Source organism: Schistocerca nitens, chromosome 10 (assembly GCF_023898315.1).
Source record: "Schistocerca nitens isolate TAMUIC-IGC-003100 chromosome 10, iqSchNite1.1, whole genome shotgun sequence".
NCBI classification, from domain to species: domain Eukaryota; kingdom Metazoa; phylum Arthropoda; class Insecta; order Orthoptera; family Acrididae; genus Schistocerca; species Schistocerca nitens.
The window spans coordinates 72,516,667-72,534,816 of NC_064623.1; the positions used below are offsets into that span (position 1 = coordinate 72,516,667).

The 18,150-nt window shown below is 38.3% G+C and overlaps 1 protein-coding gene across 2 annotated transcripts in view; it reads right to left on the reverse strand.

Moving 5' to 3' along the window:
• Positions 1-18,150, reverse strand: part of LOC126210073 (hypoxia up-regulated protein 1) — a 108,050-nt gene that overhangs the window by 69,538 nt on the left and 20,362 nt on the right. For both annotated transcript variants that reach the window (XM_049939196.1, XM_049939195.1), the window contains exon 3: positions 13,322-13,587. In XM_049939196.1, the coding sequence (XP_049795153.1) occupies positions 13,322-13,587 (266 nt within the window). The remainder of the gene's footprint in view (positions 1-13,321; positions 13,588-18,150) is intronic.

Below are 18,150 nucleotides of genomic sequence, written 5' to 3' on the forward strand. Positions count from 1 at the left end.
AGTAATTTACTTACGTACGAGATATGAGGTCTTTTGTGGTGGAGTAAATGTGGTTAGTGTGTTCTATTGGACAACAAGCATTTTGATATTTGACCTAATGCATTTTGATTAGTTGGCAAGAACATACACAAGAATGCTGTAATACTGAAAACTATTACCAATTGGATGGTTAAAAGGTTTCACATAAGTCCACCAGTGTTATACTGTAAATATTGCTTAATGAAACAAAATGAACTGATGGACTTCATGCAGCTTGATTCATCCATAATAGAGGACAAGTGCTGTTTGTTGCATGTGCTACTTTTCAAAGCTCTTTTTGGAGGTTTTAAAATTGTTTTGATTGGCTGATTGTAGGAATATGCAAAGCACATCAGAAAATACACAATTTCATATCAAATTCAATTTTGTCCACCAGTGGACATTACTGGATGCGTTTTCAAAATTTGCTCCTCATATATTCTTTCAGACTTGACAATCATACTGTAGTGTGTGCACTCCAATGCATGGCGACTTCTGTAATGAGGAATTTTTCCATCAAGTGATATGCTTTATCCAATTTGCAGACCCTGACAGTGATCGCTTCCTTTTCGAAGCAATTTGACTGTCGCTTCCTGTTCTAAACCATTTGACTGGATTATCTCGACAACGTTCCTAAATTTATTCACAAAATTAATCTTACCTCTGATTAAAATAATTCATTCTAGTCCATAGCTGGTGTTTGTATTTCTGTCTTTTCAGAGGAGACCTGTAATCCTACTTCCTCAGGTATCTCTGTCAATCAGTCAGTATTTAGGATTGCCAAGTTACTGTTGGCAAAGTGGCTAGGTCATCTGCAAAGGCCAAATAATTGACAGATACCCGTTTCGATTCGGGCCCTTGTCTGAACTGTTCTTTGTTCATTTCCCCTCACAACTTATTACTTTTCCTCTGGTATACTGAAAGAGAAACATGCACTCAAAATCGAAAACCAGTTCACGTAATCATGTCTTACTTGACTGACTAAATTAAATTATTCCAGTCACTATGGAATCTATTACTATTCAAATATAATAAAAGTTGAAAAACTGATTACTGTACAGTATTCTGAGCAGGAGACTGGACAACACAAAAATTTTTAATCCCTATCTACGCTTGTGCCACTGTTATCCAAACAGTGGACAAATCATTACTAAGGAAAGCTGCTGCTAATGTGTCAAAATATACACAGTTGGACAAAAATATATAAACATAGTAAAAAGTACATGCTTTAACATCAATGCAAATGCTAGACAAGCCAGCCAGTTGCGCTATTGTATTTGACCAAAAACTGCACCTGGGCAATGTCAATACATTAAAAGTGTGTGCTATGGTTGAAACTGTTCTGTGTAGTTGGGAGTGGATTATGTTGAAGCTAAGCGACTTCAAATATGGGCAATTGTTGGTGCCCATATGGTGGGTGCTTCTGTAAGAAAGATAGCCAAAGTTTTTGGTGTTTCAAGGGGCACTGTATTGATGATTTATACCACATAATGGGAAAGTGGAAAAACATCATCTTCTAAGTCACAACACAGACAAAAGTGTGTCGAGCGAGTGAGATTGTCATTGAAGAGGATTGTGAGGAAAAATAAGGGGATTGTGAGGAAAACTAAGGAGGACAGCTGCAGAACTGAATATCACACACTTAAACCCTGGCATCACCAAAACAGTAGGAAGGGAGCTCCATATGCTGGAGCTGGAATTCCAAAACCACGCACCAGTGACAAAAATGTCAAGAACAGGAGAACACTGTGCCAAAGCCATAAAACCTGGACTACAAAACAATGAAAGTCATTTAACTGGGTGAATCTTGCTTCACACTCTTTGGCTAACTGGGGGGGGGGGGGGGGGGGGGAGGGGTCGTCGATCAGACTTATTAATCAAAGATTTTGACAATTCTTAGGTATGTTGTAGAGAAACTTGTGCCAAGTAACTGGCTAGTGGGTTTTCATGTAGTTTCGGAGAAAAGCGACCTTTAAGTTTTATGCTTACCTCCTATAACTGTTCGTTAATGCTATTCTGTCCAAGTGGAAGTAGTGCAGCAGCTAAAGTTGACAACTATATCACTGCCACTACAGGTTCAAATCCCACCCATGTACTTTTTTTTACAATTTCATCATCCAGAATGTTGTTAAATGGTATATACAAAATTATTTAAAAATAGTAATTTTCAGTGTAATAATTTCATTAATATATCAATCATTACAGCAAACTTTCTTCAAATGTGTATTCTGTTATTAAAATGCCAAATATTTGAATAATGTTCACTTGATTCATGGGGAGGGCAGACTGATCAGACACTTCATGATCGAATCTTTGCAGAGGAAAGGTAGCAAGCACCTGCACCATCAGATTGTCCAAAACAAACTCCACTTTGCCAAGCAAGCAATGTTTATTTTCACAGACAGGTTAAAAATATCACAAAAAATATTTAAAATGTTCCCAACTTTCAAAGGACTAATACAGGAATTGTGAGGGAACATTCCCTAAAAAAACATTCTTTGATTCTGTACCAGTTTAGTGCACCTGCTTTCACAGGAACTATCAAATACCCATAGTTAGCAATGAAGTTGACCAAAGGAACATTCTTTTCTTTTTTTTAAAATTAAACTGTATTTTCTGGTACTGCTTCTAACATATCTGTGTGCCTGTGAGGTAGTACCTTTCAATAAGTGTGCAGGGTCCTCTACGAATTTGTATTTTGGTTGCTTGTATGACAAACCCTATTCAGAATTCTGTTCTAACACTGCAAGTGATAATGAGAAAGACTATTCTGTAATATAGTTGTGACAAACTAAATTAGACATTTGAAGATAAGTTGCTGTAACGATTTATTTGTTAATAAAATTATTACAGAGAAAAAGACTATATTTGAGTAATTTTGGATGACACATACTTTAATAACATTCTGCGCAAAGAAACTAAAAAAAGAAGTATGAGGGGTGAATTTGGACCAGTGCCACTGAGGTGTAGGCTGTCATTCATAGAATGAGTTGTTCCACATCCTCGATATCCATTGGCCAACTAAAGATGTTTGTGGATTAAGGTAGGTAGTAAATAGGAAGCACACCACTTTTGGGAGGGTTTTTTGATGATCTGTGCAGATTGGATTGTACCGATCCTGACATACTGGTGATGTGGGCTGCGGGCTGGTGCTCCTGCCTGCTGGGTGGAGTCTTTTGCTCTGTGGTGTTGCGGGGAAAGGCATGGGGCACACGTGGCCTCCGTGACATCAAACAAATCATCACAGCATTGATCTTCAGATTTTATTGCAATACTGTTCTCAGTCTCATCCGAGACTGACACATGACAACATCTAGATGGAATGTAATGCAAGTGTAGACAATTCATTATGATACGTTAAGGTTTGTACATTATGGGAAATACTATGAGTTGAACTACTGAGTGTGTTATTCCACTGGAATAAGAAAGGTCTCTTTCTGCATCTTCGATGGAGTGGATCGGAGTCCACAGGGAACAAGCTCTGTTACATTTCAAGGATACTCAATAGCAGGACCCTTGCAATATCTGTACCATACAGCAACTGCAAGAAAAAATAAGAGAAGCACGAAACAGATACAGAAGCTAAGATCAGCTACTGGATTGTTTCAATGGCCTGTTGCTAACACTCCCTTTAGTGAAATAAAGACCAATGGGAAAACTCCACCGTCTGTGTGGTTGGCACGAACATTAGCTGCTGCACTGCTTTCGATCAATCGTTACAGCACTCATGTTGTAGACATAGGAGGTACAAAGAAAACTTCAACAACGATTCTCTTGGAAACTGGGGGTTGTCGCAAGGAGAGCCACTAGCCAGCCACTTGGGATAGGTATCTCTACAACATGATTAACAAAAGTCTGACGGTCCCCTTGCAAGTTTACGTCCAAAGAGCGAAATACGTCAGGGATTTCTTGACTATTTGGGCAGCTGTATCGTGGCATTTCCTGAGCACCATTGGCACTATCCAAGGTCACATTACTGCCAAGGATTGTGAGACCATTTTGATCGATCAGGTCCATCCTGCAGTACAATGTTTGTGCCCGACATGGCACCTTCCCACACAGATCGCACTGTCCGGGACTGGTTTTGTGAGCACCGCCTCTAGTCACCACAGTCACTAGATCTCAGTATTATTGAGACCCTGTGATCCACTTTGGAAGGAAGCATACAGGATTGCATTCCACCATCACTATCTGACTTGCCACTATTTTGCAGGAAGAATGGTAAAAGATTCCTTCGAAAACCATACAGGACCTGTATTTTTCCACCCTGAGATGACTAAGTAGTTATGAATGCCACAGGTTTTACTAGACCACATTAGGCGAGCTAATACTTTTGTCCTCCCTCTGTAAACTACAAGAAAGATGAAGCCCACTGCAAGCTGTCTACTTTGCAATGATTTAACTGACCTTTTACCACCACCATCATCATCATCATCATCATCATCATCATCATCATCATCATCATCATCATCATCATCATCATCATCATCTTTGACAGTTTAATGGCTCTGGCCAGGTCTGTTTGGAACATAGGACTCTCCATCGTCTTCTGTCTTGCCATCATCTCTCCGTCCCACCTTGGTCCATTCTTCTCCTTTCTAGTGGACTCAATCCTCCACTCCTTTCAGCCATCTGTCACTTGGTCTTCCTCTTGGTCTCTTTCCTTCCAGTTTCATCTTGTGTATCATCCTGGGTATCCTCTTCTCCTCCATTCGCTTAACATGTCAATACCATCTCAGCCTTGATATCTCTATATCCTCCTGTAATGGTTCCACCTTCATTAACACTTTGATCCTCTCATTTCTTAACCTGCCTGTTTTTGTCACTCCAATACTGTTCCTCAAGAATTTCATCTCACTGGTCTGCATTTTGCTTCTCTCTCTTCCTTTCATAGCCTACATTTCTTTTAACAAAGATGCAAACTCTAGAAAGTTTTCTGGAACTAGTTCCATAACAATATACACGGATCCTGGCAGTAAATATGTCACCAATTACTTCCAGTGAAAGGATTTACAGGGACACATGCACATTATGACAAGTGCTCTTTTTTGTTTGACACATGTATTCAAAAACATAGAACTTTTTAAGTAACTATTTCCGTAAGTCTCTGTCACCAAAAACTGCTGAACTCGAAAGCATCAATTTTCAGTGTTTCATACTCTATACGGTGTTTCATATGAAGAGCCTAATAGATTATTTTCAGTTTTATTTTTATTCTGATCCATTTCTTAATTCTAATAAACTGGCAACACGATTTACTCTTCTGTTGTACTCTTCATCTTCCAGTACATCTAATATTTTCTGAAGACTTCATTCGAGATGCAGAATGAAATTTTCACTCTGAAGTAGAGTGGGGACTGATTTCAAACTTCCCAGTATATTGAAACAGTCTGCCTGACCAGGACCAAACCACATACCTCTGTCTTTCACAGGAAGTGCTCCACTAACTAAGCTACCCAGGCACAGCACACGAGCCGCCCTCCTAGCTTAACTTCTGACAGCACCTTTCTTCTACCTCCAAAACTTCAAAGTCCTCCTGCACACCTTGCCAAACCAGCAATCCTGCAAGAAAAGTGTGCTAGTCCCACAAAGCGTGCTGGAGAACTTTTATGAAGTTTGGGAGGTAGGAGAATAAGGTACTGGCAGAAGGAAAGCTGTGAGGGCATGTCAAGTTGCGCTCGGGTACCTCATTTGGCAATGACACTACTAGCAAAATGCAAAGGTTCCCAGTATGAATCAGAGTCTGGCACACGTTCTAATCTGCCTATGTTCCATTAGAGATATTTTCTCCATATTTCTTTACACTTTCAGCAAGTGGTATACTCAAGTTGACAACTGTTCCATATGCCGCTTTATATTCTCCATCTGTGTTACGCAGTACAGGCTGTGCTAATTTCTCTAACCTGTCCTTTCAAACCACGATTCTTCATTTAACATTCTTTGTAGCTGTTTCCACAAGGGATTTATGTCCTCAGTGTTCATATTGACTGCAATATCTCTACTAGAATAGAATTGTTATCTCCTTCATTACCTTGGAAAGTGACAGGCATATTCACTTCACATTCACGAATTATATCACCTTCCTGTGATATTAAAATAGCTTCAGTGTGCAGATGGACAAAAGGCTCTATTTTTGCCACATTATAGATTTCTTTCTTTTAGCACCAAATCATAATCGGTACTCAACTATCACTGATCTTGCCAGGAGTGACTTCTGTCGACCTCACACACTAATCCACAGCAACCTACACCTATCTCCTCCCTGACAAGGGCAGAAAAAACTCTTAATGATAGGACAGTCTTATGTATTCACATTGGTGGTACTAAATATTTTGTCTCTCATAGATAAATAATAGGTAGTAATTGTGTCTCATAATTTTATAATTCTCTAGAAAGAATCTTCCTTTTAATACAAATAAATTATTCCAAGTATCATTTGCAGTAATAACTATAAATCAAGAAGTGTATACAATATCCACCAAGGATAAGTATATTACCTATTACAACACATACTGCCTGACCCGAAGTATCCGGATGCCCTTTGTAATGCAGAATTTACCAGTAGACATCATGAAAATTCCCCCCCCCCCCCCCCAGCATCACCTAATTTGGCTACATTCCATTATCCTCAGTTTGCTTTTGTTGATGTTTATCCTGTATTCACATTTCAAGACACTGTCCATTCAATTCATTTGCTCTTCCCAGCAGTTCGCTGTCTCAGACAGAATTACAATGCCATCAAAGTTTGTATTTCTTTGCCCTGGACTAATTCCTACTCATAATTTTTCTTTTGTTTGTTTTGTTGCTTGCTCATATTACAGACTGAATAGTATCAGTGACAGCCTACAACCTTTTATCACTTCCATTCTCAACCACTGCTTCCCTTTCATTGCCCCTCAACTCTTATAAATGTCATCTGGTTTCTGTACAAATCGTTAATAGCCTTTCGCTCCCTTTATTTTACCCCTGCCACCTTTAGAATCTGGAAAGCTTCCTCAAAGTCTACAGATCCCACAGACATAGGTATATCTTTCATTGACTTATCTTCTATGAGAAGTCTCAGGGTCATTACTGCCTCACATGTTCCAATATTTCTACGGAATCCAAACTGATTTTCCCCTAGGTCGGCTTCTAACAGTTTTTCCATTCTTCTGTAAAGAATTTATGTTAGTATTTTGCAACCATGACTTACTAAACTGATAGTCCGGTAATTTTCACACCTATCAGCACCTGCTTTTTTTGGAGTTGGAATTATTACTTTCTTCTTGAAGCCTGAAGGTATTTCGCCTGTCTCTTACATCTTGCTCATTAGATGGAACAGTTCTCTCATGGCTGGCTCTACCAAGGCTATCAGTAGTTCTAGTCCAGGGCCTTGTTACAACTTGGGTCTTTCAAGTGCTCTGTCAAATTCTTCATGCAGTATCATATCTCCTATATCATTTTCCTCCACATTCTCTTTCATTTCCATAATATTGCCCTCAAGTACGTATCCCTTGTATAGATCCACTATATACTCCTTCCACCTTTCTGCCTTCCCTTCTTTGCTTAGAACTGGTTTTCCATCAGAGCTCTTTATATTCATGCAGGTGGTTCTCTCTTCTCCTGAGGTCTGTCAAATTTTCCTGTACACAGTATCTACCTTGTCCCTAGTGGAATATGCTTCTAAATCATTACATTTGTCCTCTAGACACACTTTCTTAGCCATTTTGCACTTCCTATCACTTTCATTTTTTATACATTTGTATTCCCTTTCACCTGATTCATTTATTGTATTTTTATAGTTTCTCCTTTCATCAACTGATTTCAATACATCTTGTGTTGCCCAAGGATTTCCACTAGCCCTCGTCTTTTTACCTACTTTATCCTCTGCTGCCTTCACTATTTCATCTCTCAAAGCTACCCATTCGTCTTCCACTATATTCCTTTACCCAGTTCTAGTCAATCATTCCCTAATGCTCCCTCAAACTCTCTACAACCTCTGGTTCTTTCAGTCACTCCAGGTCCCATCTCTTTCATTTCCTACTTTTTTTTGCTATTTCTTGAGTTTTATTCTACAGTTCATAAACAATACATTGTAGTCTGAGTCTACATCTGCCCACACAAATGTCTTACAATTTAAAATCTGGTTCCGAAATCTCAGTCTTACCGTTACATACTCAATTTTGAAACCTTATGGTGTCTCCAGGTCTCTTTCACGTATACAACATTCTTTCCTGATTCTCAAACCAAGTGTTAGCGATGATTAAAGTATGCTCTGTGCAAAAAGGTGGCTTTCTCATTCATTCCTATCCCCCAGACCATGTTCACCTACTATTTTTACTTCTCTTCCTTTTCATACTATCTAATTCCAGTCCCCCGTCACAATTCAATTTTCGTCTCCCTTAACTATGTGAATATTTTCTTTTATCTTGTCATACCTTTCTTCAATCTCTTTTTGCTCTGCAGAGCTAGTTGACATAAATCTGTATTACTGTGGTGGGTGTGAACTTCTTGTGTATCTTGGCTACCATAATGTGTTTTAATTCTACAAATTGTGTAAAAAGCTAATAATTCTTACAGGTTTACCTGCAAATTGGAGCATCAGGAATATAATGAGCACATTTACTGCTCCTATTTGCATTGTTCAGCAATTCAAAAAGATTTTGAAAGGATAAGGGTTTGTGGAAGGTTCAAACCCAAAACCAGGGAAAAGTTTAACAACAGAAATTGTCAAAATTACACATTTATTTTATGAAAATGATGCAGCTAGCAGGGCAGTGCCAGGTATTAAAGATTGCTTGAAAGTTACAGAACTGAATGGAAGTAAAAGCCTTATTTTGTGTAACCTTAAAGAAGCTTACAAATATTTTAAAGACAAGTTTCATAACATAAAAACAGGTTTCTCTAAATTTGTTCAGTTGAGACCAAAACACTGTATTAGCTGGACAGAGTGGCACAACTCACCAAAACAAAATTAAGGATAGAAAGTGTCAAACTAAATACAGTAACAAATGGCAACTTAATTCCAAGCAATGCATTCCAAAAATGCTTTACAACCCATTAATTGATTGGAACATAGGAAATTGCAAATATTTCCCAGGAGAAACTAATGCGTAAAATTTAACAAGATTCTTTCGATGAAAGTTTAACTGAACAACTTTAATTACAACATTCTCTTTGATTTGGCATGACTTCACTACCAAGCAATATAGAGCATCTCTGAACTCTACAGAAGAAAATCTTAATGAACTGGAATTTGTTGCTACGTGTGATTTTTCAGAAAAAATATTAATAGTTCTACAGGATTACTACACATCCTTTTGTTATATATTACAAACAGGAAGACAAAACTGAGCATGTGAGCTTTGGATTGTTGCCAATTCTCTAGAACACAATACAATTACTGTTTATACATCTGAACAGAAGGTAACTTCTGGAATGATTTGTAATATTCACAAAAGAAGATTAGGAAGACACCGTACAGCTGTAAGTTCTGCTTCGTCGGCTCATGTTGGAAATGTTTGTTAATTCTCCACAGAAATCTGCTACACAATGTGACGTGAAGTGGGGTAAGCAGTACAAGTGCAGAAAGAAATCTGAAAGCTGCAAAGTGGAAGGTATACATTCCTCGATTACTGGACACAATTAATGATGACAATCCTGGTCACTGAATGCAATTTTGCGATTGGTATCAGGCAAATGTTAACTGATGACGAACAATTTGTGATTAAGGTAGTGTGGAGTGACTAGGCACAATTTAAACTCTATGGAACCATGAATCAGCATAACAGTGTGTACAGGGCACCAGAAAATCCGCACGTTTCTATGGATAAAGCAGTCCATCTACCAGGAGTTCATGTGTGGTGTGGGCTTAGTAGGACCCTTTTTCTTTGATAGTACTGTCACTGGAGAAAAGTACCTGGAAATGTTAATCACATCAGTTTTGCTGCCAGATACACACGTGCTTTATGGAGCTAATGAAGAGGTTTTCTACCAACAGAATGAGGCGCCACCACACTACCATCTAGCCGTACGAGTTTTCCTGGATGACAATTTTCCAGGGCTTTGGATAGGACAAAGAGGGCCCATTGAGTTCCCTCCACGGTCGCCAGATCTAACGCATATGGACTTTTACTTGTGGGGAACTGTGAAAGATAACATCTATTCACATAAACCATGCACGCTGGAGGAACTTCGTCAGGAGATTACAGCGACGTGCAGCGATCTCCACTGTAACGTTGACTGATGTAGTTGTGCTGACCACTTGTTGTCTTATATGTGTATAGCCGCCAACAGTGAACATTTTGAACATTTAACATAACCATGTGCTAAACTGAAGGTTGTAGAAGTGTGATCAATTATTAAATGTAAAATAAGCACATAAGTAATACTTTTCATTCCTTAAAGTCTGTATACATTTTTCTGGCAGACTCTGTATTTGAGTGGGCATTACATAACACAACAAAAATAGATTTTGCTTATTCCACTAAAGAAGACTACACTGTTTCGGAAATGTTCTTGAAAGTCCAGCTTGAAAAAGCATTGACAATCAAAGACACACAGCAATATTACACATTCATTCCCAACACAATGTCAAAATCCATATTGAAATGTGTTGCAGATGATGTGCAGGGTTAGGAGAGGGAGGTAACTGCACCACAAACTGAAGTTACAAAACACATCAGGCTATATTGTCACTGTGGTGGCTTGGATACATTTTAGAAAAAATGAAAAACTTGACGTGAAAATAACTTTTCTCCATCCTTGTGAACCAGCTGAATCATTCTCCTACTGTTCAGATGTGGATGTCAGTTATGAATGTCCTCACAAAAGTAAATCCATTTACTCTGACTTGCAGAACATGCATACTTGTTGAAAGTTATTTAAGTTAAACTAAATTGGCTTTTTTAAAAGATAATCTGTGAAGGTCCAAGATAATGTTTTGGAAAACGGCTTTCAATTCAAAAACTAATTTTTCCTCAGGTTAGTGTTAATTTATATTTTACAGATAATGGTTTAAAAATTATCATTAGTATCTACTGCATTGCATTTAGCTACACATAGACACCTATCATTCAAAAACAAGAATCATGTACAGGTTGTATATAAAGTCCAGGAACACTATTCGTTGCACAAGAAGTAAACATTGTATAGATGTCCTACATATTGTATTTTAAAGAGAAACTATTAAAGTTGTTTTTAAAAACATTTGATATGCGAACCATGAGTGACCCAGCAGACCTCAATACAGTAATCGAATTCTTGCCCTACCCGTCCCAGCATGGCATCGTCGACTGTGGCAGTCGCTTCCAGTATTCTCTCCCGGAGCTCTGCTACATCACACGGCAGAGGCGGTACATACACCAGATCTTTAATGCGTCCCCACAGAAAAAACTCACACGGTGTGAGATCTGGTAATTGGGGAGGCCAGTTCATGAAACAGTTGTCCCCTTCTGTAGCACGGCCGATCCATCAATGCGGCAGCTCTGTGTTCAAGTACCCATGAACTTCACGATGAAAATGGGTTGGAGTCCTATCCTGCTGAAAGATGAACTGAGAGTCCAATTGAATTTGAGGCATAAGCCATTGCTGCAACTTGTCCAAGTTGGAATATCCAGTGACAGCGCTCTCGCCAAAGAAGGGCCCGTACAATTTTCGACGTGACAAGGCACAGAAAACATTTACCTTTGGGGAATCACGCTCAAATTCAATGCATTCGTGTGGATGCTTTGTACCTCAGACTCTACAATTGTGCCTGTTCACTTTCTCATTAGTGTGAAAAGTGGCTTCGTCGCTAAAAATTAAGCGATCAAGAATGCCATCCCCATCCTCATTCAATTGTTGCAACTGCAAACAAAACTCAATACGCTTGTCTGTCATCATTGAGCTTCTGCACTAGCTCCAATTCGAATCTTTTCATAGACAGCTACTGTCTCAGGACTGTCCACACTGTCACTGGAGCCATTTCAAGTTCACGGGATGCATGATGCATTGATTTCTCTGGACTCCTTCACTCACACTGGGACGTCCGCTACTCTTTGCCACACACAATCAACCCATCTTAACAAATTTATTGTGCCAGTGTTAAATGACTTTCCTTGTTGGTGGCTTCTTACCGTACTTTGTTCTAAACATCTGTTTAACAGCTGTAGGACACTTGGTTTTGTCGAACTCCAACACACAGAAAGCTCACTCCGTGCCTGAACTCAACATGTTTGTGACTAGCGCTATCAGCAAATCGTCAAACAACGTTGTGACAGTATACATGAAAACCCTGTATTTAATAGTTCTGATCCTAGCATCATGGGTCAAAGCTGTTAGATGAATACTTACAATTCTTTCAAACCTTACTTAAATTTGTAGTCATAAGACACCATGTTCAATATTGTTGTTTTCCCAATTAATAGGTTAGTAGTTAAAATTTTACTAAAATCAAAGAAAGCAATTAACTTATTTAATTACAGAATATGCTGATTGGTTTTCCTTTAAGATTACGATATTTTAATATTACTGATTTTGTAGTATTTTAATTAAATGCCTGTTTGTTGAAGGTAAGTTTGGTCAAAACAGAGCTACTAGTGAAAAACAAGAGATATGAACAATTTTAACATGAACCCATCATCTTCATCCCATACTTCTATTTACAACAGTACTAAGTATCTATCAAACTATTTTGAAAATAGTAAATTATGTATTCTGGAAAAAAATTAAATCAAAATTTAAATCCGCATTTTAGGGAAAAAAAATCTTAATTAGAACCCACGATCTGTTGTACATCACCGGAAACAGAATTATAAACTATGCAAAACCAACCATTCCCCAGCTCTATAGCTCAATTAGAACAGCTCCTAGAGCAATTTAAACCTAGTCTGTTTGTGCTTTTTTGCCAATGTTTGAGAGCTTTGCTTAGTCATACTTCAGAAAATAGTTTGAGATAAATTGAAATTTGATGATTTTCTTAGTCTCAGCACCCACTATGAGCACACCACATTTAGCAAAATCTAAAATGATGAGGTAAATTGGGTGTTAATTTGACATGGGATTGTCCATGAACTAATCAAATTCACATGTATAATTCATAAACTGGAGGTGTCAGATTTGTACAACCATATCAATGTGTGGCAATTTTAATGATTACTGCAATACTCAAATTATTCTTAATTTTTATTCTGTCAGGCAAATACATTTTTTTCCTACTCCAATGGTTACCCTATGTTACACTGGGTGAAACAACTGAGGTCCTGTAGACTGTTTCCAAATTTTAAATTTAAATAAGTAATTCTTTACAGAGGGAGAAACAGAACACTACTTCCTACACAATTACCTGTCATGCCTGAAGACTACTGTGCCCCTGTCAGGGTCCGCTTCTATTTTGTAATAGGGAAACCTCTTCTGGAAGAGTTGTACCAAAGGATTGTCCACATTCTTCCCCAGCAAGTCAAGCAGGTAGCTGTAACTGTTCTGGGGGAACCGCACTCCGACCACGAGTGCATCCTCACCAAACGATCGCTCTCCGTCCCGGAAAGCTATAGTTGCAGGTGTTTTCCTCTTCGATTCTTTGTTCAGCACAATTTCCATCGGTACACCAGGCTGGAAGAAAGGCAAGTACAAATTCTGAAACATTTCAAATTACTGATGAAAAAGACTTAGATTTTGCAATTTATTTAATTTTAAATGTGAGCATTGTAGGTGACCTGTAATTGAATGAAACTATTGTTACCAGTCACTGTTTATTTATATCCACAATGTATTACAAAGGGTTAAGCCTCCATCATACAGTGGATTTACACGTGTCAGAATAAAATGTGCAAGCGCACTCATTCTAACGACTATTGCACATGTGACTCATCAAGCTTTCCCGACTATTGCACACTTTGCTGTCAACATATGCTTGTTTGTGCACTGTGTTTTGTTGTTCTGAATGGCATATTTTCTTTGCAACATAAGTTTTATTTTGGTGTTCGTCTCTCATTTATGTTTATTGCTGTAGTATTATTCTGCAGTAGTGGGCTAAAGCAAAATTCTTTGTTAGAGTACCCGTTCTTATGAGTCAAAATTAAGAAACTTAACTGAAAACTAAAACGATGAAAAATTCCCAGAATTCTAAAAAATTCCTGGCTTTGTCCCAGGGCCTATACACCCTCAATAACGGTGTCTGGTAGAAGTTACTTTATTTAATTTCCCAATCAGTTTCATGTGACAGTGTGAGAATGAAATAAAAAATTTTTATTTTGCCCCAACAGTCACATTATAAAATCGACACATTTAGTTCAAACACTTCACAGCTTTTAACATCCTCATCAAAATAGGACTTCGCCAACAACACAATACAAACATTTTTCTCACTTTCAGTCTCATAATTTAACACAAATATTCATCCACACAGTCACTTCAAGTGTGAGAACACAGTAGTAACTGGGAACCATATTCAGAAATATTGAGGAGTTTAAATCACACAGGACCATGAGAAGGTCACGCAGTTCTATGGCAAGAAACCAAGACACAGCTGAGTGTGCATTACTGTCATAGGAAAGAACTTAATTCCTTCCAAGATGTGCACATTTAGCCCAAATAGAAACTGAGATACACGTAAGCCAAACTCTAGCCAGTGAGGGATCTATTCTAGATGTAGTCCAAGTGCCATACTATGAAAACAGTAGTCATTACTTTCATTACCAGATGAAACTATTTTCACTCGCTCCAGGGCACTTTCACAGTATGACACCCTTTGTTTCAACAGCTCCATCACTTGCACGAAATGTGTCATTTCATGCATTTTAAGTCAATGGCTCACCCACATGCAGGGATGTTCCAGTAGAAGTAAATGTGAAAGAAAAGCACTTGTATCGAATCAATTTTATGCACGTCTGAATACTGACTGAATGCTAGTGTCAATGGTACTGTCCTCTGCCACTTGTGCAACTCTTGGTCCATCAGGCTTGTTCACCTGTTTCACTGGCCATACTATTTGTTGAGGTCTGCAATCGTGTAGTGCATGCTTATTGTCAAAAGTTTGTTAGTTTTTATTTTGTTATGGCACTGCCAAAATCTGACAATTCATTTTACTAAAATGAATGACGCCACTGCAAAGTGCAAACAATGTTTTAAAATTCTGCAGTTTCGTAGCAATCTGGCCAATTTACTTAAACATGTCAGTACTCACTGTACTGTTGTAGAATGAAAACAACAGAAAGTCGGCAGCAGTGCCTCTGAGCCTTACAAAATAAACGAAAGGTGTGTATGAACCTACTAAAATTCACTTTCGATATCTTCTGATACAAAGTAGTTTTATCTGTGGAGCATTATTTTTTGGATCACAAGTCATTATTTTAATTAATTTAATTTCGTTCACTACATAGCTACAATTAGCCATCATTTTGAGCTTTAAAGTTAGTCCTAGGAAGTGTCATCCTTTGACAAGTACAGTGAAACTTCAACAATCTTATCATTGCTGCAACATCTGCCCTTCGTAAATGTTTATTTTTAAAATCTGTAACTATAATTCAGAACAGAAATAAGCCGTTTCCTAAATACTGACAACAATTGCTAAATTGGGAAACATTCCAAAATGTGTTTTTGTTAAAAAAAAAGGATCATTATTTATAAAAAAATAAAAGAAATGTGTTTTATTAGACTACATAAAAAAGCAATTAACTCTCACATACTCTGAATCAGTTCCTTTTAATAATTTTTTTAAAGTATCAATACTTTTAGAGCACCCGTACAAGTAGTATCACAAGTTAAAGAAAGACTCACACGGAATAAAACAACCTACGAAAGTAGAGGTTTGAGTAATACCTGGAATGTACGAGGGCGGTTCAGAAAGTAACCTCCGATTGGTCACAGTGCGGGTTGTGGGGGAAGTAGCAACGCCATCTGTGCGTTCACGCACTCAACAGGTCAGTCGGCATCAAGCCGTGGTCGAGTGAACGTCGTATCTGCGCTAGTTTAGTGTTTGTGGCAGTTTGAAATGTGTGCTGCAATAGAAAACCCCGCCAAATGTGAAGTGCGTGCTGTCATAAGGTTTTTTACAGCCAAAGGATATTCTGCAGCAGCTATTCATCGTGAGCTTTGTGCCGTGTACGGACCAAGAGTTATGAGTGAAGGAGTTGTCCGTGAATGGGTACGTTTATTTAAAATTGGACGAGAAAACGTTCATGATGAAGAGAGGAGTGGTAGACCATCATTGGTGACTGACGAACTCGTTCAGACAGTTGATGCAAAAGTTCGTGAAAATCGACGTTTCTCAATGTCGGAGTTGTCTACTGGTTTTCCACAGATTTCTAAGACTCTCTTGTACGAGATAGTGACAGCAAGATTGGGTTACCGTAAGTTCTGTGCACGATGGGTGCCCAAAATTCTTACCGACCACCACAAAACTCAAAGAATGGCCTCTGCATTAGACTTTCTGTCACGTTATGAGGACGAAGGAGAACCATTGTTAAACAGAATCGTGACCGGTGACGAAACCTGGATTAAGTACGTGAACCCTGAGACAAAAGAACAATCAAATATGTGGGCACATTCAAATTCGCCTACCAAACCAAGAAAAGCCTCGCAAGATTTTTCTGCCAGAAAACTGATGGCAACGGTGTTTTGGGATGCCAAAGGGGTGTTGTTGGTTGAATTCATGGAACGTGGTACGACCATTAATCAAGACGTGTACTGTGAAACAATAAAAAAGTTACGACGGGCTATACAGAACAAACGCCGTGGTATGCTGACTTCCGGTATCGTTTTTTTGCACGATAACGCCCGTCCTCACTCTGCTCGCAGAACAACGGCCCTTCTTGAGTCCTTCAAGTGGGACGTTATCAACCATCCACCTTACAGCCCAGACCTGGTGCCAAGTGATTATCACCTCTTCACGCATTTGAAGAAATGGCTCGGGTCACAGCGGTTTGATGACGACGAAGAGCTCAAAGATGCGGTCACAGGCTGGCTCCAGGCACAAGCGGGTGATTTTTATGCAGAAGGAATTTCAAAGCTTGTGAAGAGATACGATAAGTGCCTCAATCGCTATGGAGACTATGTAGAAAAATAGTGCAAAGATGTAGTTGTAAGATGTATATATTAAAATATTTTTATTTAACTTGGTGTATTTTTTTAAATCAACCGGAGGTTACTTTCTGAACGGCCCTCGTACATCATTTTTTAGTATAAAAGCCTGTGAATCGGCAGGTAATAAACCTCCTGTACTTTAACTAGGTGCTAAAAGCGACATTCGAATGAGAGAGTGTTCACAGGCAATAAACAATAAAGATAAATCTGTTACTGTGATGCAAACGAACATTCGCTGCATTAGGAACATAGTATTACAATTAGAACACTTTTGCAGTATTGAAAATGTTGTTGATGTTTGTATCTCAGAACATTGGCTGACAGAAGATCAAGTACAATATTTTGTTCCTCAAGGGTATGCTGTTGGAGACATTATGTGTAGAAGTGAAAGAAAGAATGGAGGTGTCCTAATATTTGTTAAAGATAGTATAATGTTTACTAAAATAGATGTTAGCTCTTACTGTGCAGAACTAGATGGAGAATTTAGCTGTATAAGACTAAATGTAGAGAATAATGTAACTGTTAGCTTATATAGATCACCAGGAGGAGATGTAAATACATTTTTCGAAAGATTTGAGCTGCTTATGAGGAAAATACTAAAATCTAACATAAAACTAATTATCTGTGGCGATTTCAACATTGAAATGGCCAACAGTGATGAACATGTTACTAGAACGTTTTTTAATATCTTAAGATCACTAAATTTACAATTTACAAATTACACACCAACACAGGATAAGGCGTGCTCAGATAATATTATAGTAAACTTTTCTAGAGATATGTATGACCTCAGACTTCCCAGTGGAGCCCTAGCTGATCATGAACCATTGATTTTAACATTCTCCTGAGATCAGTTGCCTAAATCAGTCAGAGTCAAGTCTAATGCCACATGGGTAAGAGGGCAGAAAGATGAATATATTAATTTATTTATTGACAGAATATCTGCCATTAACTGGGACTTTGTATACAACACACAACCTGAGAAGGGTGCTGGTGAAATGGTGTTTAACAACTTCCTGGAAATACTCAGAGTTATGGTACTCCTGCTCACCATTAATCAAAAGTAGCCCTAAGCATAAACAGACAAACAAA